This window comes from Oncorhynchus mykiss, unplaced genomic scaffold (assembly GCF_013265735.2).
Source record: "Oncorhynchus mykiss isolate Arlee unplaced genomic scaffold, USDA_OmykA_1.1 un_scaffold_189, whole genome shotgun sequence".
NCBI lineage: Eukaryota > Metazoa > Chordata > Actinopteri > Salmoniformes > Salmonidae > Oncorhynchus > Oncorhynchus mykiss.
The window spans coordinates 756,156-783,396 of NW_023493675.1; the positions used below are offsets into that span (position 1 = coordinate 756,156).

The window sequence follows — 27,241 nt, forward strand, 5'->3', positions numbered from 1 at the left end:
GTTTTGCTTTAGCTTGAGATAAAGAATCAGTGGTAGACACCTTGCAAGTGCATGAAAAGGTCAACTGTACAAAGTCAGATGTCTGTGTGTTGAAACTATATTTTAGGTAACAGATGGATGAAGGGAACTAAGAGTTCCTGTTGATACTATGTTCCAGTCTTACTTCCAGTCTTACATGACTAGGTAGTGGATTAATTTGGCTTCCCTCCAGGCCTGAAAACAAAGACTTTCCTCTAGGCTCATGTTAAAAATATGACAGATAGGAGTGGCTATAGAGTCAGCTACTGTCCTCAGTAGCTTTCCATCTAAGTTGTCAATGCCAGGAGGTTTGTCATTATTGATCGATAACAATTGTTCCACCTCTCCCACACTAACTTTACAACATTCAATACTTGCACTGCATTTCTTTCATTATGTTTTATTACATCATTCTTTATATCATTGATCTTGGCTTCATAATAAAGTTGATTATTTTTGTTGAGTTTGGTCACATAATTTCTCAATTTGCAGTACAGATGTGCAGCCAGACTTATTAGCCACTCCTTTTGCCCCAACTCTTTCAAACATACAGTTTTTAAATTCCTCATCAATCCATGGAGCCTTTACATATTTAACAGTCAGTTTCTTAACAGGTACATGTTATCAATAATTGGAAGAAGCAATTTCATCTGGTAAAAACAGGTCAACACATTATAGGCAACAATATAAGACAATGGGAGCACTGTGTATGTTCTCTGATGAGTTGTGAGTCAATGAGATGTGAAATATCAATATACATGCTAAGATAAGTAATTTCTCTCTCCTGTGTGGATTCTCTAATGACGTTTAAGTGATTGTTATGAGTAATATGTTTTCCCAAAATCTAATCTTCTGTAAAGCCTTCTCCTCTGTGTCTCATGTTATTTCAGGCTTCCTAAATGGGCAAAAGCTTTGCATCCTGGGAGGAGTGGTAATGCATCTCCCCTGTGTGTATTATCTTGTGCTGTTTCAGGGTCCCTAACTGGTTAAAACACTTGCCACAATGGGAGCAGGGGTAAGGCTTCTCCCCTGTGTGTATTCTTTCGTGTTTTTTCAGATCCCCTGTCTCATTGAAACACTTGCCACACTGGGAGCAGGGGTAAGGCTTTTCCCCTGTGTGTATTCTTTCGTGTTTTTTCAGATCCCCTGCCCAGGTGAAACACTTTCCACACTGGGAGCATTGGTAAGGCTTCTCCCCTGTATGAATTTTCTCGTGAGCTTTTAGGTGTCCTTTCCGCCTATACATCTTTTCACATTGCGAGCAGTGGTAAGGCTTCTCCCCTGTGTGTATTCTCTCATGTCGTTTCAGCTCCCCTGACTGGACGAAACACTTTCCACAGTGGGAGCAGTGGTAAGGCTTCTCCCCTGTGTGCATAGGCTTCTCCCCTGTGTGTATTCTCTCATGTCGTTTCAGCTCCCCCGACTGGTTGAAACACTTTCCACAGTGGGAGCAGTGGTAAGGCTTCTCCCCTGTGTGTATTCTCTCATGTCGTTTCACCTTCCACAAATCGTTAAAACGCTTTCCACAGTGGGAGCAGTGGTAAGGCTTCTCCCCTGTGTGTATTCTCTCGTGTCGTTTCAGCGTCCCCAAATCGTTACAACCCTTTCCACACTGGGAGCAGTGGTAAGGCTTCTCCCCTCTGTGTATTCTCTCGTGCCGTTCCAGCTTCCCCAAATCGTTAAAACGCTTTCCACACTGGGAGCAGTGGTAAGGCTTCTCCCCTCTGTGTATTCTCTCGTGCCGTTCCAGCTTCCCCAAATCGTTAAAACTCTTTCCACACTGCATGCAGCGGTAAGGCTTCCCCCTTGTGTGTATTCTCTCATGAGTTTTCAGGTTTCCTTTCTGGTTAAAACTCTTTCCACACTGGGAGCAGTGGTAAGGCTTCTCCCCAGTGTGTATTCTCTCATGTTGTTTCAGCTCACATAAGTGGTTACAACCCTTTCCACAGTGGGAACACTGGTGTCGTCTTGCTGGTTTGGACGTCCCTGGCTCTGGTTCCTCTGAATCTGGTCTTTCTCCTGCCAAAGACAGTGTTTTTTTAAAATAGAGACCCGAATGAAACCTCCACATGATAAAACGGCCTTGCTACGAGGGTAAATCCTAATCAGATCCCTCAATAACCTAAGGCCCGTTTTAACAATCTCAGTGTGATTTTAAAACAAATGTTGTAAAGTTTCCTGGTAATTACTGACAATGTTTACACTACTTATTTATTCATTCTATTTTCGTCAGAACACAAAAAACGAAACAATTCTAGGACACTCAAGACACAGACGTCACTGGATTCCAATCGAGCAGGTAGTTCTAAATATATAACTTTCATAGCTGTATGATACAGAATGCGACCTACAGTCGTGGTCAAAAGTTTTGAGAATGAAAAATATGAATTTCCACAAAGTTTGCTGCTTCAGTGTCTTTAGATATTTTTGTCAGATGTTACTATGGAATGCTGAAGTATAATTACAAGCATTTCATAAGTGTCAAAGGTTTATATTTACAATGACATTAAGTTGATGCAGTGTATATATTTGCAGTGTTGACCCTTCTTTTTCAAGACCTCTGCAATCTGCCCTGGCATGCTGTCAATTAACTTCTGGGCCACATCCTGACTAACGGCAGCCCATTCTTGCATAATCAATGCTTGGATTTTGTCAGAATTGTGTTTTTTTTTTTATGTTTGTCCACCCGCCTCTTGATGATTGACCACAAGTTCTCAATGGGATTAAGGTCTGGGGAGTTTCCTGGCCATGGACCCAAAATACTGATGTTTTGTTACCCGAGCCACTTAGTTATCACTTTTGCCTTATGGCAAGGTGCTCCATCATGCTGGAAAAGGCATTGTTCGTCACCTAACTGTTCCTGGATGGTTGGGAGAAGTTGCACTCGGAGGATGTGTTGGTACCATTCTTTATTCATGGCTGTGTTCTTAGGCAACATTGTGAGTGAACCCACACCCTTGGCTGAGAAGCAACTCACACATGAATGTTGGTACCATTCTTTATTCATGGCTGTGTTCTTAGGCAACATTGTGAGTGAGCCCACACCCTTGGCTGAGAAGCAACTCACACATGAATGGTCTCAGGATGCTTTACTGTTGGCATGACACAGGACTGATGGTAGCGCTCACCTTGCCTTCTCCGGACAAGCTTTTTTCCGGATGCCCCAAACATTCGGAAAGGGGATTCATCAGAGAAAATGACTTTACCCCAGTCCTCAGCAATCTCACCAATCCCTGTAACTTTTGCAGAATATCAGTATGTCCCTGATGTTTTTCCTGGAGAGAAGTGGTTTCTTTGCTGTCCTTCTTGACACCAAAAGTCTTCGCTTCACTGTGCGTGCAGATGCACTCACACCTGCCTGCTGCCATTCCTGAGCAAGCTCTGTACTGTTGGTGCCCCGATCCCGCAGCTGAATCAACAAGCCTTCTTCACAACAATTGAACCGCTCTCCTTGAAGTTCTTGATGATCCGATAAATGGTTGATTTTGGTGCAATCTTACTGGCAGCTATATCCTTGCCTGTGAAGCCCTTTTTGTGCAAAGCAATGATGACGGCACATGTTTCCTTGCAGGTAACCGTGGGTGACATATGAAGAACAATGATTCCAAGCACCACCCTCCTTTTGAAGCTTCCAGTTTTGGGGGAGATTCAGTTAATTTGCATAGAAAAGAGGGACTTTGCAATTAATTGCAACTCATCTGAACACTCTTCATAACATTCTGGAGTATATGCAAATTGCCATCATACAAACTGAGGCAGCAGATTTGGTGAAAATTAACATTTGTGTCATTCTCAAAACTTTTGGCCACGACTGTACACACTTCCTTAAACATAAAATAAGTAAATAAGTCATTTTAAGTGGAAGTCCAAAACTTGTTTTTAAGTTGAAGACACAAAGCACATCAGTAAAATCTCCCCGTTGTTGAAAGGGTTCGACACCTGCTGTTTTAGTGGCCCAATTTATTATTTAGACGTTCACAGGTTTTCAACATTTTGACTATCGCTGATGTGATATTTTGGGTAAAGTAAAAAATAAAGTGAAATATTTGGAAAGATGTTCCTAAAACTGATAGAAACTACAATAATCTTTTACATCCCTGTTAGTTAACATTAGTTAGTTAACATGTATTCTCTGCCAAGATAATCCATCCACCTGACAGGTGTGGCATATCAAGAAGCTGATTGACCAGCTTGATTATTACACAGGTGCACCTTGTGCCGGGGAAAATAAAAGTCACTAGTCACGTTTTGCAGCTGTTTCAGGACAGCACTACAGGGATTCTATTCAACAAACTTTAATAACTAGGGTTAATACCTGCCTGGCGCACCAACAAAACTTTATCTTTACCCCCCTCTAACAATACCGCTACAGAATTAGCATAGTAGGCCATGTAACTTAAGGTAATCTGAAATATTATTATTATTCCTTGACACCCATTCTGAAACTCACTCCAGCTCTTTGTAAGTGTTGCAGTCATTTCAGTTTCCGTGGTAACTGACGTGTACAGTGTTGAGTCATCCGCATACAGACACACACTGGCTTTACTCAAATGTCGTTGGCATGTCGTTGGTAAAGATTGAAAAAGGTAGGTGCCAAACAGCTGCCCTGGGGAATTCCTGATTCTACCTTGATTGTGTTGTACAGGCTTCCATTAAAGAACACTCTCTGTGTTCTGTTAGACAGGTAGCTCTGGGGCGGCAGGTAGCCTAGTGGTCAGAGCGGTAGGCCAGTAACCGAGAGATTGCTGGATCGAATCCCCGAGATGACAAGGTAAAACTCTGTCGTTCTGCCCCTGAACAAGGCAGTCCTAGGCCGTCATTGAAAATAAGAATTTGTTCTTAACTGACTTGCCTAGTTAAATAAAGGTTAGCTTTTTTTTATTTAACACTTTATCCACAATATAGCAGGGGGTGTAAAGCCATACGGGACCCTGGGCATCTTTCTTTTGGTGTTGCCAGATTCAGTAGAAAGGCCTCTTTAGTGACCTAAGTTTTCATAACTGGGGGTGTAAAGCCATACGTTTTTTCAGCAGCAGACTACGATCGATAATGTCAAAAGTCGCACTGAAGTCTAACAAAACAGCCCAAACAATATTTTTATCATCATCAATTTCTCTCAGCCAATCAGTCATTTTTAAGTGCTGTGTTTATTGAATGCCCTTCCCTATAAGCCTGATCACAGCTTTCCTCAGTATTAGTTAATTAATTAACAGTGTCTAGAGTTTAGTTTGCCTGTTCAACAGTCTTGTAAAGATAGGGGGGTTGACTGGGACAGGCGATGTAATATCCATAATGTTTTAAGGATACGTTTTTGTAAAACAAGCACCTTACATTGGATCATCTTGAAATTTTCTCTCTAAAGCTAACTTTCATCAAGGTTTTATATGGTCTATTGGTTTCTCTCTTTTCATTGGCAGAATCCTTTTTCAGTGTTATGATATTAATAACATCCATATCCACCAGTCTATCTTCCTGTCAACTAACAGAACTCCACTGGTTGTCCTGGTAACAGATACCAGTGGGCAGATCTATTGTATTTGTTCAAACTAAACTACAGCACTTACTTTGATGAGTCAAATCTGATCCTTTCATCTCTTCTCCACCTCTCACAGTTACACTCAGCCCCGTTGTTTTCCTGCAGTCCACCAGCAGCACAGACAACCTCTTCATACCCAGCAGTAAGGTGCGACCGGGAGAGGCACGACATGGGGACTCCAGGAGGGAGGAAGGGCTAGCGTTGTCCTGGTAACCATAAAGAGGGGACACAGATGCACATCATTATGGATGCTTATGTCACTGTTGTCATAAAGTGCTCTACAGAAACCCAGCCCAAGCCGATAAAGCAAGCTGTATGCTAGACCAGACCAAGCTGTACCATCTGGTGTTCTGATCTGGAGAGACTCTTCTCTGCCTCGTCAGCATCAGGATGTTGTTGAGGCTCCGCAGAGGATCCACCATAGTCATGTCTCTCTCCTGTGTGAACGAGAACATCAAACAGATGGTAAACTTATGATCTTCTATTGCAATCACAGAGTCTTACAAGAGGCATGAATGTCTAAAAATATCCTAAAATGGCCACTTTCATCTTGATTTCCTAAAAAAATATTTGTGATGCAAATGTAAAAGGGTTGTTCCACAAAATGGGTGCCTTTTTTATATTTTAAGTAGAACATACGCAGCAATATTGAATTTTAAAAGACTGTTATACTAGATGAGGGGGACTTTAATGCCGACCACATGGAGAATTCAATACATCTAATTGAAAAGTCGCAAAAGTATATGAACCAATGGCAGATCGACCATTTAACAATTCCTACAGTAAGAATGCCCATTAAAAACCCCACATTAGTTCAACAACTGCATAGTTTGTGTCCCTGTTTTTAAGACAGTACTCACTGGTGTCAATCGGATCTTCTGTCTCCTCCTTTTTCACTCTCAAAACGTCTTCATCCTTCACGTTTATTAAGATAGCATCCTCTTCCTCTCTGAAAGGTTCTTTCTCTTCTTTCACTATAACAGCCTCCTCTTCCTCCTTTTTCATTCTGAAAGATTCTTTCTCCGTAAAACAGACCTCTTCATTAGCAAGGGAGGAGTAGTTCAGTGAGCTCATGGTCAGGGATGTTAGCTAGCTAGCTAGCTAGCTAGCATTAGCGACTAGCCTAGTGCTAACCTCAGTATCAATCTTTAACAAGTTTGCAAATTGAACAAGCACATTAGGTTAAAGTTCACCAGTAGATACGTCAACCGAAATTTGTCTAAAACACTGAGATTAGCTAATGTACAATAACATGGTCTAAAGAATCAATCTTTCAGTTTTATGTTGTCTAGCAAGCTACCGAGGTGGTTGAAAGAGTTGGCGCCTTGTTGTTCTTGAAGAAGCGTCCCGTCCAGTCCACAAGAAGCATCACCTGAAAGACGCACATCGCCATCTGCTGGCTGGAGTGGGTAATGCAGTTTGGAAACAATAGGTACTACACTTTTTGTGTTGTCAAGAACGTCATAATAATTTAACAATAAACATATATATTTTCTCTTACGTCTTACAAATAATACTTTCCTGTACACAGACGTAGAAGCTTAAAATGAATCCCTCGACTCACCTGTGTCCCCGCACATTGACTCTGTTCCGGTACCTCCTGTATATAGCCTCCACATTGACTCTGTTCTGGTACCTCCTGTATACAGCCTCCACATTGACGCTGTTCCGGTACCTCCTGTATATACCCTCCACATTGACTCTGTTCCGGTACCTCCTGTATCATTTATGAACATTTGAACATCTTGGCCATGTTCTGTTATAATCTCCACCCGGCACAGCCAGAAGAGGACTGGCCACCCCACATAGCCTGGTTCCTCTCTAGGTTTCTTCCTAGGTTTTGGCCTTTCTAGGGAGTTTTTCCTAGCCACTGTGCTTCTACACCTGCATTGCTTGCTGTTTGGGGTTTTAGGCTGGGTTTCTGCACAGCATTTTGAGATATCAGCTGATGTAAGAAGGGCTATATAAATCAATTAGATTTTTCATGTGACAACACTGAAGAAATTACACTTTGCTACAATGTAAAGTAGTGAGTGTACAGCTTGTATAACAGTGTACATTTGCTGTCCCCTCAAAATAACTCAACACACAGCCATTAATGTCTAAACTGCTGGCAACAAAGGTGAGTACACCCCTAAGTGAATATGTCCAAATTGGACCCAAAGTGTCAACATTTTGTGTGCATCATTTTCCAGCATGGAAAAGCAAAAACATGTTTTTAGGAATTTCCTCACAGCATAATTCTGCAATCACAGGTGGTTGTTCTTCTGGAAGGTTCTCCCATCTTCACAGAGATGACCAGCCTTTCAAAGCACTTCATGGCTACATACGTGAGTGACATGGGTCAGTAGTCATTTAGGTAGGTTACCTTGGTGTTCTTGGGCACAGGGACTATGGTGGTCTGCTTGAAACATGTTGGTATTACAGACAGGGAGAGGTTGAACATGTCAGTGAAGACAGTTGCCAGTTGGTCAGCGCATGCTCGGAGTACACGTCCTGGTAATCCGTCTGGCCCTGCGTTGTGATCTGAGGACCCATGCCAAACCTTTTCAGTCTCCTGAGGGGGAATAGGTTTTGTCGTGCCCTCTTTATATAGCCAAATTATTTTTCACCCAGGAAGCTCGGGTAAACAATGGTTGTTGTGCACTGCTGCCACTACCATGCCTGGAGTTAGCGAGCTGTGTTAGCGAGCTAACTGGCTACTGATCAACCTATTGTGTGTATTGAACATTCATATTGAACAGCCTTACCTATAGAGTAGCACCACCACCCATCAGCCCATTCTCTTCTTGAAGTCAAAGCCACAGTGTATTGTTGCTATAGGAGTTTATGATTAATAATCCTATTCATTTCAAGCCCCACTAAGATGTCACCATACTTTTCATTTAAAGCCCCACTATGTAAGACATACATCATCAGAGTGGGCCTCCAACTTAAATATAAACAATGGAGCAAATGCATCACATGTGAACATCACTTGATTATCGGAGGGGTGTATTATGACATCATATAGAACTACTCAGACATTCCAAATCAGGCTTCATCCATATCATGAAGGTGGATATTGATCCAACCATTTCCAAAGTAATGACCGGGCTGATGGAAACAGGATATGCCTGAACAATTTTATAAAAGCCGACAGACGATTTGTTACTTCGTTTGACATGGTGGGGTCTTTTTGTGTCAGTAAAAATGTATAAACGAGAAATGGCGGCATTAATCCTTTATGCGCAAATATTGATTTAATAACGATCATATCTTAGTTAACTTGGAGTCACGCGATGATATATTGTGTGGTCCTCCCACAACGACCTGGGAACCCATGCAGTTTATTAGGCTACAGATTAAATAAATGATGAACTTCACAGGGTGGTGAAAGTTCATGTGTTGAGCTTGATGCTCCTTTCCAATACATTTTGATGGTCTTCTTCTGGTGACATGATGATGAAAAATAAAATAATGTCGCTCTTATCCATAATAATCTCATCATGTTGGTAGCCTACCAACACTGTATATGTGAGCTGTTGGCTACAGTGCACGGGACAAGAGGACTTTTGATATATACCTCAACGGTTTTTCAAAACCCTCAGTAGAGTTGAAAATGCAATGGAAACCCATTTAACTTGCATTTTTCATTCAGTACATGGGAATTCAACAGGAAAACATTTTTTTTCCGTGCACTACTTTATCACGCAAAGACTTTTATCCGCAATAAACCTGTTTGATGCAAACATTTCCGGTGGGAAAATGCGTATGTTGTTTTATGCAGATTTGAGAATATTCACATGAAAATCTGTCGCAAATTGTGTAACAGTATAATTTTAGACCGTCCCCTCGCCCATACCCGGGCGCGAACCAGGGACCTTCTGCACACATCAACAGTCACCCTCGAAGCATCGTTACCCATCGCTCCACAAAAGCCGCGGCCCTTGCAGAGCAAGGGGAACTACGATTTCAAGGTCTCAGAGCAAGTAACGTCACCAATTGAAACACTATTTAGCGCGCACCGCTAACTAAGCTAGCCGTTTCACATCCGTTACAATTGCATGGAAATTTAGCTACTAATGTGGATATTGATCCAACACCTGCCGCTTATTCAAACCAGCCCACTGGGCACAGATGTCAGTTCAACATCTAGTTTCTATTTACATTTCTTTGATTCGTCAACTAAAGTGAATTCAACATGAAATCAACACAAAATGTCCACCGTCATTGGATTTAGGTTGCCAGTTGGGTGAAACACTAAATGTCACCAGCCAGTGGTTACCAGTTGTGTGAAAATTAATACAAATACCTTTTGTAGATGGATTTTTACAAATCCAATCCGTTTTCCACATTGATCAAACATCACATGGATTTGTTTTGTTCAAATCAAATCAAATGTTATTGGTCACATACACATGGTTAGCAGATGTTATTGGTGACATGCAGATGGTTAGCAAATGTTTTTGTTCACATACACATGGTTAGCAGATGTTATTGGTCACATACACATGGTTAGCAGATGTTATTGGTCACATGCACATGGTTAGCAGATGTTATTGGTCACATACACATGGTTAGCAGATGTTATTGGTCACATACACATGGTTATCAGATGTTATTGGTCACATACACAGGGTTAGCAGATGTTATTGTGAGTGTAGTGAAATGCTTGTGATTCGAAGTCCAACAGTACAGCAGTATCAAACAGATAATATCTAACAAATTCCACAACTAAACCTAATACACATAATCCAGTAAAGGAATGGGAAATATAGAAGTATAAAACATGGATGAGCAGAAACACAGCAGCTAAGATGCAATATATAGTGAAGAATAGATAGTGAAGGATACAGTATTTACAGTTGAAGTCAAAGATTACATACACTTAGGTTGGAGTCATTAAAACTAATTTTTCAACCACTCCACACATTTCTTGTTAACAAACTATAGTTTTGGCAAGTCGGTTAGGACATCTGTGTTAACGACACAAGGCATTTTTCCAACAATTGTTTACAGACAGATTATTTCACAATCCCAGTGGGTCAGAAGTTTAAATACACTAAGTTGACTGTGCCTTTAAACAGCCTTGGAAAATTCCAGGAAATGAGGTCATAGCTTTCATAGCTTCTGATAGGCTAATTGACATCATTTGAGTTAATTGGAAGAGCACCTGTGTATGTATTTCAAGACCTACCTTGAAACTCAGTGCCTCTTTACTTGACATCATGGGAAAATAAATACAAATCTGCCAAGATCTCAGAAAAAAAATGGTAGACCTCCACAAGTCTGGTTCATCCTTGGGAGCGATTTCCAAAAGCCTGAAGGCGTCCTCTGGTCTGATGAAACAAAAATAGAACTGTTTGGACATAATGACCATCGTTATGTTTGGAGGAAAAAGGGGGATGCTTGCAAGCCGAAGAAAACCATCCCCACCGTGAAGCACGGGGGTGACAGCATCGTGTTGTGGGGGTGCTTCGCTGCAGGAAGGATTGGGGCACTTCACAAAATAAATGGCATCATGGGTGAGGAAAATTACGTGAATATATTGAAGCAACATCTCAAGACATCAGTCAGGAAGTTGAAGCTTGGTCGAAAATGGGTCTTCTTAATGGACAATGACGCCAAGCATACTTCCAAAGTTGTGGCAAAATGGCTTAAGGACAACAAAGTCAAGGTATTGGAGTGGGCATCACAACGCCCTGACCTTAATGCTATAGAAAACACATCATTTTACCCTTTTAAAAATAGTTATAGGGGGAGGTCCGGGGGATGTCTGTCTTTGAAAGGGTCATTGTAATATTTAAGATGTCCCCTTTACTGATGACCTAAACCTAAAAGTCAAGGGGTCTGAATACTTTCCAAAGAAACTGTAAGTGATTGAGGAGAGAGCATCATTGCTATATTCTAATTAAAATCATTGACCCATAAGGGAACACATGACCAAAGCAATGCGTGACCCATGCAGAATTAAAACTATATTCATCTTAATGAGAAATATAATCTAATAAACAAATGTTTGCATAACCAAAGACATGAAAACGGGTGGGAACATTGTATTTAGCTAGGATTTCATAAGGCCAGGAAGGTCATTCAGAATAACAATAGACAATAGTTAATGTTGCTAGTTTAGGTATGAAGATAGTGAAGGTTCATCAATGTTAAGGATGTTTTTTAATTTGACGTGGAAACAATGTTTATTCAACCAGTGGGAGGCTTGTAAAAGCCCACAGGAAAGTGGAATGAGGAACTCTTCATTGAGACAATCATGAAACAGCAATCTGTGGGTGAGTTGTAGTGGATATTATAATATAAGGATCTGCTGGAGTCCAAGTCAAACCAAGATTCTTTATTTCTGAGCTCAGAGAGAACAACAGAGTTTGGTATTTGGTATTTTACTAGGATCCCCATTAGCTGTTGCAAAAGCAGCAGCTACCCCTCCTGCGGTCAACACAAAACATGACACATAATTGTCACGTCTCTCGTCGGAAGGCATGGACCAAAGCGCAGAGTGGTAAGTGTTCATGATTTTTATTTAATCAAACAACATTCGAAGAAATTAATTATACAGAAAACAACTACCCAAAAAACACAGGTGGAAAAAGGCTGCCTAAGTATGATTCCCAATTAGAGACAACGATAGACAGCTGCCTCCGATTGGGAACCACACTTGGCCAAAAACAAAGAAATAGAAAACATAGAAATAAAGAAACTGGAATTCCCACCCGAGTCACACCCTGGCCTAACCAAAATAGAGAATAAAAGCTTCTCTATGGCCAGGGCGTGACAGCCGCTCTGTTCTGGGCCAGCTGCAGCTTTACTCTCTCTTTCCTTGCAGCACTGGACCACACGACTGGACAATAATCAAGATTAGACTAAACTAGAGCCTGCAGAACTTGCTTTGTGGAGAGTAGTGTCAAAAAAGCAGAGCATCTCTTTATTATGGCTAGACCTCTCCCCATCTTTACAACCATTGAATCTATATGTTTTGACCATGACAGTTTACAATCTAAGGTAATGCCAAGTAATTTAGTCTCCTCAACTTGTTCAACAGCCACACAATTCATTACCAGATTCAGCTGAGGTCTACAACTTAAGGAATGATTTGTACCAAATACAATGCTCTTAGTTTTAAAGATGTTCAGGACCAGTTTATTACTGGCCACGCATTCCAAAACAGACTGCAACTATTTGTTAAGGGTTTCAGTGACTTCATTAGCTGTGGTTACTGGTGCTTATATAGTTGAATCATCAGCATACATGGACACACATACTTTGTTTAATGCCAGTGGCAGGCCATTGGTAAAAATAGAAAAGAGTAGAGGGCCTAGAGAGCTGCCCTGCGGTACATCACACTTCATATGTTTGACATTAGAGAAGCTTCCATTAAAAACCCTCTGAGTTCTATTAGGTAGATAGCTCTGAATCCACATTATGGCAGAGGTTGAAAAGCCATAGCACAAACATTTTTAAACAACAGGTTATGGTCAATAATATCAAAGGCTGCACTGAAATCTAACAATAGAGCTCCCACAATCTTCTTGTTATCAATTTCTCTCAACCAATCATCAGTCATTTGTGTCAGTGCAGTACATGTTGAGTGCCCTTCTCTATAAGCATGCTGAAAGTCTGTTGTTCTTTTGTTTACAGAGAAATAGCATTAGATTTGGTCAAACACAATTTTTTTACAACAGGTTGCTAAGAGCTGGCTGCCAGCTTATAGGTCTGCTGTTAGAACCAGTAAAGGCCGCTTTACCACTCTTGGGTAGTGGATTAATTTGGCTTCCCTCCAGGCCTGAGAACAAAGACTTTCCTCTAGGCTCAGATTAAAAATATGTCAGATAGGAGTGGCTATAGAGTCAGCTACTGTCCTCAGTAGCTTTCCATCTAAGTTGTCAATGCCAGGAGGTTTGTCATTATTGATCGATAACAATTGTTCCACCTCTCCCACACTAACTTTACAACATTCAATACTTGGACTGCTTTTCTTTCATTATGTTTTTTTCCATCATTCTTTATATCATTGATCTTGGCTTCATAATAAAGTTTATTATTTTTGTTGAGTTTGGTCACATAATTTCTCAATTTGCAGTACGTAAGCCAGCCAGATGTGCAGCCAGACTTATTAGCCACTCCTTTTGCCCCAACTCTTTCAAACATACAGTTTTTAAATTCCTCATCAATCCATGGAACAGTTCTAACAGTCCCTTTCTTAACAGGTACATGTTTATCAATAATTGGAAGAAACAATTTCATCTGGTAAAAACAGGTAAACACATTATCAGTCAACAATATAAGACAACGGGACCACTGTGTTTTTTCTCTGATGAATTGTAAGAAAATGAGATGTGAAATATCAATATACATGCTAAGAGAAGTAATTTCTCTCTCCTGTGTGGATTCTCAAAAGACATTTAACTGTGTGTATTAGCTCATGTTGTTTCAGGTGCCTTAACTGGTTGAAACACTTTCCACACAGGGAGGAGTGGTAAGGCATCTCCCGTGTGTATTCTCTCATGCCGTTTCAGATCCACTGACTGGTTAAAAAACTTTCCACACTGGGAGCAGTGGTAAGGCTTCTCCCCTCTGTGTATTCTCTCATGTTGTCTCAGGTTCCCTAACTGGTTAAAACACTTTCCACACTGGGAGCAGTTGTAAGGCTTCTCCCCTGTGTGAATTATCTCATGCCTCTTCAGCTCCACTGGATGGTTGAAACACTTTCCACACTTGGAGCAGTGGTAAGGCTTCTCCCCTGTGTGTATTCTCTCATGTTGTTTCAGGTTCCCTAACTGGTTAAAACACTTGCCACACTGGAGGCAGTAGTAAGGCTTTTCCCCTGTGTGTATTCTCTCATGTTGTTTCAGGTTCCCTAACTGGTTAAAACACTTACCACACTGGGAGCAGTGATAAGGCTTCTCCCCTGTGTGAATTCTCTCATGTTGTTTCAGGTGCGGTAACCAGTTAAAACACTTGCCACACAGGGAGCAGTGGTAAGGCTTCTCCCCTGTGTGAATTCTCTCGTGCCGTTTCAGCTCCACTGACTGGTTGAAACACTTTCCACACTGGGAGCAGTGGTAAGGCTTCTCAGTGTGTCTTCTCTCATGCTGTTTCAGGTTCCCTAACTGGTTAAAACACTTGCCACACTGGGAGCAGTGGTAAGGCTTCTCCCCTGTGTGAATTCTCTCATGTTGTTTCAGGTGCCGTAACCGGTTAAAACACTTGCCACACAGGGAGCAGTGGTAAGGCTTCTCCCCTGTGTGAATTCTCTCATGCTGTTTCAGCTCCCCTGACTGGATGAAACCCATTCCACACTGGGAGCAGTGGTAAGGCTTCTCCCCTGTGTGTCTTCTCTCATGTTTTTTCAGATCCCCTGACCAGTAGAAACACTTTCCACACTGGGAGCAGTGATAAGGCTTCTCCCCTGTGTGCATTTTCTCATGTTGTTTCAGGTCCCATAACCGGTTACAACCCTTTCCACAGTGGGAGCACTGGTGTCGTCTTGCGGGTTTGGACGTCCCTGGCTCTGGTTCCACTGAGTCTGGTATTTCTCCTGCCAAATACAGTTTATTTTTTTAAATAGAGACCCGAATGAAACCTCCACATGATAAAACAACAGTGCTACGAGAGTGAATCCGAATCAGATCTCTCAATAACCCGAGGCCAGTTTTAACAATCTTAGTGTGATTTTAAAACAAATGTAGAGCTTCCTGGTAATTACTTATATGTTTACACTACTTATTTTATTCATCCTGTTTTACAAGTCAGAACACAAAAAACTAAACAGTTCTAGGACACTGAAGACACAGACTTTGCTAGATTCCAATGGAGCAGGTGGTTCTAAATATATAACTTTCATAGCTGTATGATACAGAATGTGACCTACACACTTCCTTAAACATAAAATAACTAATGAAGTAATTTTGTGTGATTGTAAAAACAAGTTTTGGACGTTGAAGACACAAAGCACATCAGTAACATCTCCCCGTTGTTGAAAGGGTTCGACACCTGCTGTTTAAATGGCCCAATTTCTTATTTAGACATTCACAGGTTTTCAACATTTTGACTATCGCTAATTTCATATTTTGGGTAAAGTAAAAAATAAGGTGAAATATTTGGAAAGATGTTCCTAAAACTGATAGTAACTACAATAAACAACAATATAAATGCAACATGTAAAGTGTTGGATGTTTCATGAGCTGAAACAAAAGATTGCAGAATTTTTTACATCCCTGTTAGTAAACATTTCTCCTTTGCCAAGAAAATTCATCCACCTGACAGGTGTGGCATGTCAAGCTGATTAAACAGCATGATCATTACACAGGTGCACCTTGTGCTGGGGAGAATAAAAGGCCACGCTAAAATGTGCAGGTGTCTCAAGTTGAGGGAGCGTGCAATTGGCATGGTGACTGCAGGAATATCCACTAGAGCTGTTACCAGATAATTGAATGTTCAATTCTCTACCAGAAGCTGCCTCCAACATCGTTTTAGAGAATTTGGCAGTACATCCAACTGGCCTCACAACCACAGACCACATATAACGACGCCAGCCCAGGACCTCCACAGCTTCTGAGACCAGCCACCCGAGTTGTATTTCTATTTGTAATGAAGCACGTTTGTGGGGAAAAACTAATTCTGATTGGCTGGGCCTGGCTCCGCAATGGGTGGGCTTATGCCCTCCAGGGCCCTCCAATGGCTGCACCCCTCAGTCATGTAAAGTCCATAGATTAGGGCCTAATTTATTTATTTACAATGACTGACTTATATGAGCTGTAAATCGTTGAAATTGCTGTTTATATTTTGGTTCAGTATACACATAGACACATTCGTTAAGTATTCAGACCCCTTCACCTTTGTGGAACATAAGATTCAACAACAGACATAAACTGAACAAGTGAGATGTTACCCCACTCTTCCACCAAGGCACCTGCAAGTTCCCGGACATTTCTGGGAAGGAATGGCCGTAGCCCTCACCCTCCGATCCAACAGGTCCCAGACGTGCCCAATGGGATTGAGATCCGGGCTCTCCGCTGGCCATGGCAGAACACTGACCTTCCGGTCTTGCAGGTAATCATGCACAGAACGAGCAGTTTGGCTGGTGGCATTGTCATGCTGGAGGGTCATGTCAGGATGAGCCTGCAGGAAGGGTACCACATGAGGGAGGAGGATGTCTTCCCTGCCTGCAATGACAACAAGTTCAGTCTGATGATGCTGTGACACACCGCACCAGACCATGACGGCCCCTCCACCTCCAAATTGATCCCGCTCCAGAGTACAGGCCTCGGTGTAATGCTCATTCCTTCGACGATAAACGCGAATCCGACCATCACCCCTGGAGACAAAACCGCAACTTGTCAGTGAAGAGCACTTTTTGCCAATCCTGTCTGGTCCAGCGATGGTGGGTTTGTGCCCAGAGGCGACGTTGTTGCCAGTGATGTCTAGTGAGGACCTGCCTTACAACAGGCCTACAAGCCCTCAATCCAGCCTCTCTCAGCCTATTGAGGACAGTCTGAGCACTGATGGAGGGATTGTGCGTTCCTGGTGTAACTTGGGCAGTTGTTGTTGCCATCCTGTACCTGTCCCGCAGGTGTGATGTTCGGATGTACCGATCCGGTGCAGGTGTTGTTACACGTGTCCGTCCCGTCTCCCTGTAGCGCTGTCTTAGGTGTCTCACAGTACGGAAAGGCCTCTTTAGTGTCCTAAGTTTTCATAACTGTAACCTTAATTGCCTACCGTCTGCAAGCTGTTTGTGTCTTAACGACCGTTCCACAGGTGCATGTTCATTAATTGTTTATGGTTCATTGAACAAGCATGGGAAACACTGTTTAAACCCTTTACAATGAAGATCAGTGATGTTATTTGGAATTTTACGAATAATCTTTGAAAGACATTCCCCTGAAAAAGATCCGTACATTTTTTTGCTGAGTTTATTTTGTATATGTTGAAAAGTGTTTTTTTTCTCAGACATAAATAAACAACTCCAGGTGAAAGACAAAGGCCACAGCTGTAATAAAATAACAAATTAACTGGCAAAGCAGCAGAGCGAGGCCCGCATCCAGCAACGTCACTAGTCACGTTTTGCAGCTGTTTCAGTACAGCACTACAGGGAGAGAGAGGGAGAGAGGTAAAAAATCCACGGGACTAGTTTCAATGTATGGAATCACCTAAGAGTTTCTGGATTTTGGGAGTTTCTGGACTTTCTGGACTTCTCCTTTAAAGCATCAGACTCCATAGTAATTCATCATTAGATGCTTACAAGCCTCCTTTAACCTGTTTGGGATAGGGGGCAGCATTTTCACGTTCAGATGAAAAGCGTGCCCAGAGTAAACTTCCTGCTCCTCAGGCCCAGAAGCTAATATATGCATATTATTATGCATATTGGAAAGAAATACTCAGAAGTTTATAAAACTGTTTGAATGATGTCTGTGAGTATAACATAACTCATAAGGCAAAATACAGGAGGTACCAGTACAGTGTCAATGTGGAGGCAAAATACAGGGGGTACCAGTACAGAGTCAATGTGGAGGCTATATACAGGGGGTACCAGTACAGAGTCAATGTGGAGGCTAAATACAGGAGGTACCAGTACAGAGTCAATGTGGAGGCTATATACATGAGGTACCAGTACAGAGTCAATGTGGAGGCAATATACAGGAGGTACCAGTACAGAGTCAATGTGGAGGCAAAATACAGGGGGTACCAGTACAGAGTCAAAGTGGAGGCAAAATACAGGAGTTACCAGTACAGAGTCAATGTGGAGGCTATATACAGGAGGTACCAGAACAGAGTCAATGTGGAGGCAATATACAGGAGGTACCAGTACAGAGTCAATGTGGAGGCTATATACAGGGGGTAGCAGTGCAGTGTCAATGTGGAGGCTATATACAGGGGGTACCAGTACAGAGTCAATGTGGAGGCTATATACAGGGGGTACCAGAACAGAGTCAATGTGGAGGCAATATACAGGAGGTACCAGTACAGAGTCAATGTGGAGGCTATATAAAGGGGGTACCAGTGCAGTGTCAATGTGGAGGCTATATACAGGGGGTACCAGTACAGAGTCAATGTGGAGACTATATACAGGGGGTACCAGTACAGAGTCAATGTGGAGGCTATATACAGGGGGTACCGGTACAGAGTCAATGTGGAGGCTATATACAGGGGGTACCAGTACAGAGTCAATGTGGAGGCTATGTACAGGGGGTACCAGTACAGAGTCAATGTGGAGGCTATATACAGGGGGTACCAGTACAGAGTCAATGTGGAGGCTATATACAGGGGGTACCAGTACAGAGTCAATGTGGAGGCTATATACAGGAGGTACCAGTACAGAGTCAATGTGGAGGCTGTATACAGGGGGTACCGGTACAGAGTCAATGTGGAGGCTATATACAGGAGGTACCGGTACAGAGTCAATGTGGAGGCTATATACAGGGGGTACCAGTACAGAGTCAATGTGGAGGCTATATACAGGGGGTACCAGTACAGAGTCAATGTGGAAGCTATATACAGGAGGTACCAGTACAGAGTCAATGCGGAGGCTATATACAGCGGGTACCAGTACAGTGTCAATGTGGAGGCTATGTACAGCGGGTACCAGTACAGAGTCAATGTGGAGGCTGCATACAGGGGGTACCAGTACAGAGTCAATGTGGAGGTTTATATACAGCTATTACCGGTACAGAGTCAATGTGGAGGTTTATATACAGCTATTACCGGTACAGAGTCAATGTGGAGGTTTATATACAGCTATTACCGGTACAGAGTCAATGTGGAGGTTTATATACAGCTATTACCGGTACAGAGTCAATGTACTGAGGTACAGGTCAGAAGCAGGTGTTGAAATTAAAAACATGCAGCTTTATACAATTTGATTTAATGACCAAAAGCACAATTCTATTTTGTAAACATGAGACAAGTGTACGAGGAGATGCGTGTCTCATGAACTTTAAGTAGCCTTTATTTGTTGTGATATAATCCTTTTGAGACAGGATTGTGTCACCGATCTGGGGAAGTGGACCAACGCATTTCTGCAGCATTGAAGGTCCTAAAGAACACAGTGGCCGCCATCATTCTGAAATGGAAAGTTTGGAACCACCAAGACTCTTCCTAGTGCTGGCCGCTCAGCCAAATTGAACAATTGGGGGAGAAGGGCCTTGGTCAGGGAGGTTACCGAGAACCCGATGGTCACTCTGACAGAGATCAAGAGTTCCTCTGTGGAGATGGGAGAACCTTCCAGAAGGACAACCATCTCTGCAGCACTCCACCAATTTGGCCTTTTTGGTAGAATGTCCAGACGGAAGCCACTTCTCAGTAAAAGGCACATGAAAGTCTGTTTGGAGTTTGCCAAAAGGCACCTAAAGGACTCTCAGACCATGAGAAACAAGATTCTCTGATCTGATGAAACCAAGATTGAACTCTTTGGCCTGAATGCCAAGCATCAGGTCTGGAGGAAACCTGTCACCATCCCTACGGTAAAGTGTGGTGGTGGCAGCATCATGTTGTGGGGATATTTTTCAGCGGCAGGGACTGGGAGACTAGTCAGGATCGAGGGAAAGATGAACGGATTGAGAGGATCTGCAGAGAAGAATGGGAGAAACTCCACAAATACAGGTGTGCCAAGATTGTAGTGTCATACCCTAAGCGGCTTGAGGCTACAATCACTGCCAAAGGTGCTTCAACAAAGCACTGAGTAAAGGTTCTGAATAGTTACTTAATTGTGATATTTCAGTTTTAATTTGAAAATGCTTTTGCAAACATTTCTAAATCCTGTTTTTGCTTCGTCATTATAGGGTGTTGTTGTGCAGATTCATGAGGAAAACCTCCCAATTTAATCCATTTTAGAATGTTCCAGTAAATTCAGGAAGTAAACTGAAAATTCCAATTCTCTTCTATGGTTTTCAATGAGGAAAATGTGGAATTTGGTTTACTTTCTGAATTGACTGGAATTGAAATGGATTTGACTCCAACCCTGGTTTTACTACAAAGCTGTCAGCGTCATAATTTCGTCAATCGATGTTATAATACATAACGCTCACAGATGTGCCTGTTCTCATTCAGAGTAAATTATTCTAATTGGATAAAACAGAATTAAACAAATTAAATGTACTATGTACCTGAATAACTTCAACAACCTGGTTGATTCTCTGGTTGATTCTCTGCTCAACAACACTGACTGTGAATCAATCTGGTTGATTCTCTGGTTGATTCTCTGCTCAACAACACTGACTGTGAATCAATCTGGTTGATTCTCTGCTCAACAACACTGACTGTGAATCAATCTGGTTGATCCTCTGCTCAACAACACTGATCGCATCAAACTTTGCTGTGTGTCCAGGCTGTCATTTCTGTCATCAGCTACTAACACCAGTGCTGCACCTTTGTCCTTGAGAGACTGGACTCCTACAGCGTCCATCTCCGTCCCTGGAGTCTCTTCACCGAATAAGTAAAGCTAGTATTAGAAACCTGTCCCATTCTACTGGTCTATTATCCTTGTTTAGAAATTGTCATTTATGTGACTTACTGATTTTCCCCACAATATCTTTTAATGATTTAGAAATATAGAAATAGTGGAACGAGCAAAGTCAGAGTCTGGTATATAAATGTATACAGTTTGTTTACAATGTATATGATGGTGTGTATAGACATTATGGACCGTATTTTAATAGGAAAGGTGTGAACAGCAGTAGTTATATAGGATGAACCTTGACTAGAATACAGGGTGGAGTAATGGGTGGTAGACAGCTAGTAACAGTGACTAAAGTTCAGGACAGGGTACTGTGAGGAGGCCGGCTAGTGGTGACTATTTAACAGTCTGATGACCTGGAGACAGACCACACATTAACCACACAATAAGTATTGTGGTGACAGCATCATGTTATGGGTATGCTTGTCACCGGCAGGGACTGGGGAGTTTGTCAGGATCAAAAGAAATATGAAAGGAGCAAAGTGTAGACTTTGTATAGGCACTGTACAGCCTTAACTGTGGAGTGACCCCATAAAATAGGATATCAGCCAACTCAGTGACAACCACAGAACACAACTATGTTCACACATATATTAGTCTCTTAGCTCTTATTGCAGGACTTTGACTGTGGTACATCACCTCCCCAGTCAACCTATTGTGTGTATTGAACATTCATATTGGACAGCCTTACCTATAGAGTAGCACCACCACCCATCAGCCCATTCTCTTCTTGATGTCAAAGCTGCAGTGTATTGTTGCTTTAGGAGTTTATTATTAATAATCCTATTTATTTCAAGCCCCACTAAGATGTCACCATACTATTCATTTAAAGCCCCTCTGTCAGATATACATCATCAGAGTGGGAAACCAACTGACATGGAAACAATGGAGCAAATGTATCACTATCAGAGTATTATGACATCAGATAGAATGACTCAGATATTCCAAATCCGGCTTCATCCGTATAATGAAGGTGGATATTGATCCAACCATTTCCAAAGTAATGACCGGGCTGATGGAAACAGGATTTGTATGACAATAAAATAATCTCTCTCTCATCCATAATAATCTCATCATGTAGGTAGCCTACCAACACTGTATATGTGAGCTGTTGGCTACAGAGCACGGGACAAGAGCACGTTTGTTATATAACTCAACGGTTTTTCAAAACCCTCAGTAGAGTTGAAAATGCAATGGAAACCCATGTAACTTGCATTTTTCATTCAGTTCATGGGAATTCAACAGCAAAACATTTTTTCCGTGCACTACTTCATCACGCAAAGACTTTTATCCGCAATAAATCTGTTTGATGCCAACGTTTCCGGTTGGAAAATGCTTTTATTGTTTTATGCAGATTTGAGAATATTCACATGAAAATCTGTCCCAAATTGCACGGAAACTTAGCTACTAATGTGGATATGACAGGCAAAAACCTGAGAAAAATCCAAACAGGAAGTGGGAAATCTGAGGTTTGTCAACTCATTGCCTATCGAATATACATTGTCTTTGGGGTCATATTGCACGTCCTACGGCGTCCACTAGATGTCAACAGTCTTTAGAATGTTGTTTGAGGCTTCTACTGAGAAGGAGGGGGGAATGAGAGCTGTTTCAACCAGAGGTCTGCCAGAGTAGCATGAGCTGATCACGCGCTTACACGTGAGAGCGACCTGCATTGCAATTCTAAAGACAAAGGATTCTCTGGTTGGAACATTGTTGAAGATTTATGTTCACAACATCCTAAAGATAGATTCTACACATCGTTTGACATGTTTCTACGAATTGTAATATAACTTTTTGAATTTTTCGCCTGGACTTGCCCGCGCCTCGTGAGTTTGGATTTCTTTACCTTTACCAAACACATTAACAAAAGGAGGTATTTGAAGGAGGTATTTGGACATAAATGATGGACTTCATCAAACAAACAAAAAACATTTATTGTGGAACTGGGATTCCTGGGAGTGCATTCTGATGAAGATCATCAAAGGTAAGTGAATATTTATCACACTATTTCTGACTCCACAACATGGCGGGTATCTGCATGGCTTGTTGTTGTGTCTGAGCGCCATACTCAGATTATTGCATGGTTTGCTTTTTCCGTAAAGCTTTTTTGAAATCTGACACAGCAGTTGCATTAAGGAGAAGTATATCTATAATTCTGTGCATAATACTTGTATATTTTATTAAAGTTAATATGAGTATTTCTGTAAATTGATGTGGCTCTCTGAAAAATTTTCCGGATGTTTTCTAGGCACAACATAACTGACCATAAAGCGCCAATGTAAACTGAGATTTTTGGAGATAAATATGAACTTTTTTGAACAAAACATACATGTATTGTGTAACATGAAGTCCTATGAGTGCCATCTGATGAAGATCATCAAAGGTTAGTGATTAATTTTATCTCTATTTTTGCTTTTTGTGACTCCTCTCTTTGGCTGGAAAATGGCTGTGGTTGTTTTTGTGACGAGGCTCTGACCTAACATAATTATATGGTGTGGTTTCGCTGTAAAGCTTTTTTTGAAATCGGACATGATGGGGAGATTAACAACAAGTTAAGCTTTAATTTGGTGTATGGCACTTGTGAATGCATGAAAGTTACATATTTCAAAAAAATATTTTTGAAGTTCGCGCTCTGCCTTTTCAGCAGAATGTTAGCCATAAGAAGTTAAGACTCCATAATGTTTCATCATTAGATGCTACAGTCCTCCTTTAAGACTCCATAATGTTTCATCATTAGATGCTACAGTCCTCCTTTAAGACTCCATAATGTTTCATCATTAGATGCTACAGTCCTCCTTTAAGACTCCATAATGTTTCATCATTAGATGGTACAGTCCTCCTTTAAGACTCCATAATGTTTCATCATTAGATGGTACAGTCCTCCTTTAAGACTCCATGTTTAGAATGTGTCTGGAAGCGCTACTCTATTCTACTCTCATCCTTTCAGTTTTAATAATATTTAATAATAATAATGTTATAACAGGTAATAACTAACTTTAATAACTAGGGTCAATACCTGCCTGGCGCTCCAACAAAATATTTATTTTTCCCCCCTCTAACAATACCGCTACAGAATTAGCTTAGTAGGCCATGTAATTTAAGGTAATCTGAAATATTTAGGACTAACTTATTCCTTGCCACCCATTCTGAAACTCACTGCAGCTCTTTGTAAGTGTTGCTGTCATTTCAGTTTCCGTGGTAGCTGACGTGTACAGTGATGAGTCATCCGCATACAGACACACTCGCTTTACTGAAATGTCGTTGGCATGTCGTTGGTAAAGATTGAAAACAGTCAGGTCATCATTTTTAAGGAAAAGTTTTTGTAAAACAAGCAGCTTACATTGGATCATCTTGAAACACTCTCTCTAAAGCTAACTTTTATCAAGGTTTTATATGGTCTATTGGTTTCTCTCTAAAGCTAACTTTTATCAAGGTTTTATATGGTCTATTGGTTTCTCTCTAAAGTTAACTTTTATCAAGGTTTTATATGGTCTATTGGTTTCTCTCTTTTCATTGGTAGAATCATTTTCAGTGTTATGATATTCATAACATCCATATCCACCAGTCTATCTTCCTGTCAACTAACATTACTCTGCTGGTTGTCCTGGTAACAGATACCAGGCCATCTTCCTGTCAACTAACAGAACTCTGCTGGTTGTCCTGGTAACAGATACCGGTGGGCAGATGTATTTTGTTTGTTCAAACTGAACTACAGCACTTACTTTGATGAGTCAAATCTGATCCTTTCTTCTCTTCTCCTCCTCTCACAGTTCCACTCAGCCCCGTTGTTTTCCTGCAGTCCACCAGCAGCACAGACAACCTCTTCATACCCAGCAGTAAGGCGCTACTGGGAGAGGCACGACACGGGGACTGCAGCAGGGAGGAAGGGCTAGCGTTGTCCTGGTAACCATAAAGAGGGGACAAAGACACATATCATTATGGATGCTGATGCCACTGTTGTCATGAAGTGCTTTACAGAAATCCAGCCTAGACCCCGATAGAGCAAGCTGTATGCTAGACCAGACCAAGCTGTATGCTAGACCAAACCAAGCTGTACCATCTGGTGATCTGATCTGGAGAGACTCTTCTCTGACTCGTCAGCATCAGGATGTTGTTGATGCTCCCCAGAGGATCCACGATAGTCACGTCTCTCTCCTGTGTGAACGAGAACAGCAAACAGACGGTAAACTTATGACCGTCTATTGCAATCAAGAGGCATGAATATGTCTAAAATGGCCACTTCCATCATGATTTTGTCAAATATTGTTTGTGTTGCAAATGTAAAGGGTAATTTCCACAAAATGGGTGCCTTTACATCCCTTTGATATTTTAAGTAGATTTTAAAAGCCTGTTATATTAGATGAGGTGAACTTTAATGTAGACCACATGGAGAATGAGAATTCAATACATCGAAGTCCCAAAAACATATGACCAATGGCAGATTGTCCCTTAAACAATTCCCACAGTACTGAACAACATATTCAAGTGTTGAACTGAAGTAGAATGCCCCTTTAAAACAATACATTATTTCAAGAACTACATAGTGTCCCTGTTTTTAAGACAGTACTCACTGGTGGTAGTCTGATCTTCAGCCTCCTCAGCTTTCACTCGCAAAACGTCTTCCTCCTTTTTTATTGAGATAGCCTCCTCTTCCTCTTTTACTCTAAAAGGTTCTTCCTCTTCTTTCACTACATTCTCTTCTTTCAATGTTATGGCATCTTCCTCGTTTTTGATTCTGAAAGCTTCTACCTTCTCCACTTCCACTTTGACAACCTCTTTCCCATCTTCCTCTTTCACTGTAATATCATCCTCTTCTTCTTTCAATGCGATAGCGTCCTCTTCCTCCCTTTTCATCCTGAAAGCTTCTTCCTCTCCTTTCACCAGAGCTTCTTTCTCGGTCGAGCTTTGTGAGCTCATGCTCCGGTCTATTAGCCTAATGCAGTATCAATTTAGTAACACATTTGCTAATTTAACGAGCAAATGACGTTAAAATGAACTAGTAGATGGGTAAACATAATTATATTCAAAACACTAAGAGTAATATACACACGATTGGCCTAAAGAGCTTCAAAGACTCAACTTTATGTTCGCTAGCAAAGCAACACGTTGGTTGAATCAGAAGCCTTTTGTCGCTGTTGAAGAAGCCTCCAGTTCCGTCCACTAGATTATACGTCACGCAAGCAGCATCACCTGAAAGACTCATATCGCTCTCTGCTGACTGGAGTGGATAACGCAGATTAGAAAACAATGTCAAAACAAGTAATTTTAAAGCAACCTGATGTTATGGAATTAGGTTCAATAAAACGGATTAGATAGAGATGTTATATATAGATAGAGATGTTATAGAGCCATAAATATTCTATACATTTTCTCTCATTACTGGATTATCTAGGGATAGTGTAGAGTAACAGCTGTTTCTTGAAGTGACCTTTAACCTCCCTGCTCCTCAATACTTCTTCCACTGGATCAAAGCTTCAGCCAAGTAGGAAACATGATAGTGGCAACACATGGAGTTGGGTTGATATAGTCATGGTAGGATACATGATAGAGACAACACATGGAGTTAGGTTGGATATAGTCATGGTAGGATACATGATAGTGGCAACACATGGAGTAGTGTTGGATATAGTAATGGTAGGATACATGATAGAGACAACACATGGAGTTGGGTTGATATAGTCATGGTAGGATACATGATAGTGGCAACACATGGAGTAGGGTTGATATAGTCATGGTAGGATACATGATAGAGACAACACATGGAGTAGGGTTGATATAGTCATGGTAGGATACATGATAGTGGCAACACATGGAGTAGGGTTGATATAGTCATGGTAGGATACATGATAGAGACAACACATGGAGTAGGGTTGGATATAGTCATGGTAGAATACAATGAGCGGCAAGATGTTCTTTGTCTGGGGGATGTCTCAGTCTTTGAAAGGGTCATTGTACTCTTTAACTATGCTTCCTTTACTGATGACCTAAACAGATCACTTTTGACCTTTAAAAAATAGTTGTCAGCTATCCAGATATAATGGTCAAGAGGTCGTGAACCTAGAGGGGCCCTTGAACACATGTTGTGTTTAGGTACATATGTTTTCGGTTTATGAAGGAATAAATGATTGAGAGGATATAGACCACAAAATAAAAGATAACTGTATTCTTGAACGATGTGCCCTTCATTAATGACTTAAACAGATCATTTTACCCCATGAATGGGTCTACATCAGGGGCCTTCA

General features: G+C 41.4%; 1 protein-coding gene across 1 annotated transcript; it reads right to left on the minus strand.

Moving 5' to 3' along the window:
• Nucleotides 1-606: 606 nt before the first annotated feature.
• Nucleotides 607-26,554, minus strand: LOC110515505 (zinc finger protein 271). The gene is made up of 5 exons (XM_036972685.1): nucleotides 25,571-26,554; nucleotides 25,057-25,154; nucleotides 24,722-24,899; nucleotides 13,972-15,086; nucleotides 607-1,957 (listed from the first exon to the last, which is right to left on the minus strand). Exons 1-5 carry the CDS (start codon nucleotides 25,914-25,916, stop codon nucleotides 914-916), a joined length of 2,781 nt encoding a protein of 926 aa, XP_036828580.1. The 5' UTR covers nucleotides 25,917-26,554; the 3' UTR covers nucleotides 607-913.
• Between the last annotated feature and the right edge of the window lie 687 nt (nucleotides 26,555-27,241).

Excerpts from the sequence above, each read along its gene's own strand:
- LOC110515505 (XM_036972685.1), bottom strand. The coding sequence starts at position 25,916 with ATGAGCTCACAAAGCTCGACCGAGAAAGAAGCTCTGGTGAAAGGAGAG. Across the intron at positions 25,155-25,570 it reads TGAAGATCAGACTACCACCA|GAGAGAGACGTGACTATCGT; the intron begins GTGAGTACTGTC and ends TCGTTCACACAG. Across the intron at positions 15,087-24,721 it reads ATCAGATTTGACTCATCAAA|GAGAAATACCAGACTCAGTG; the intron begins GTAAGTGCTGTA and ends TGTATTTGGCAG.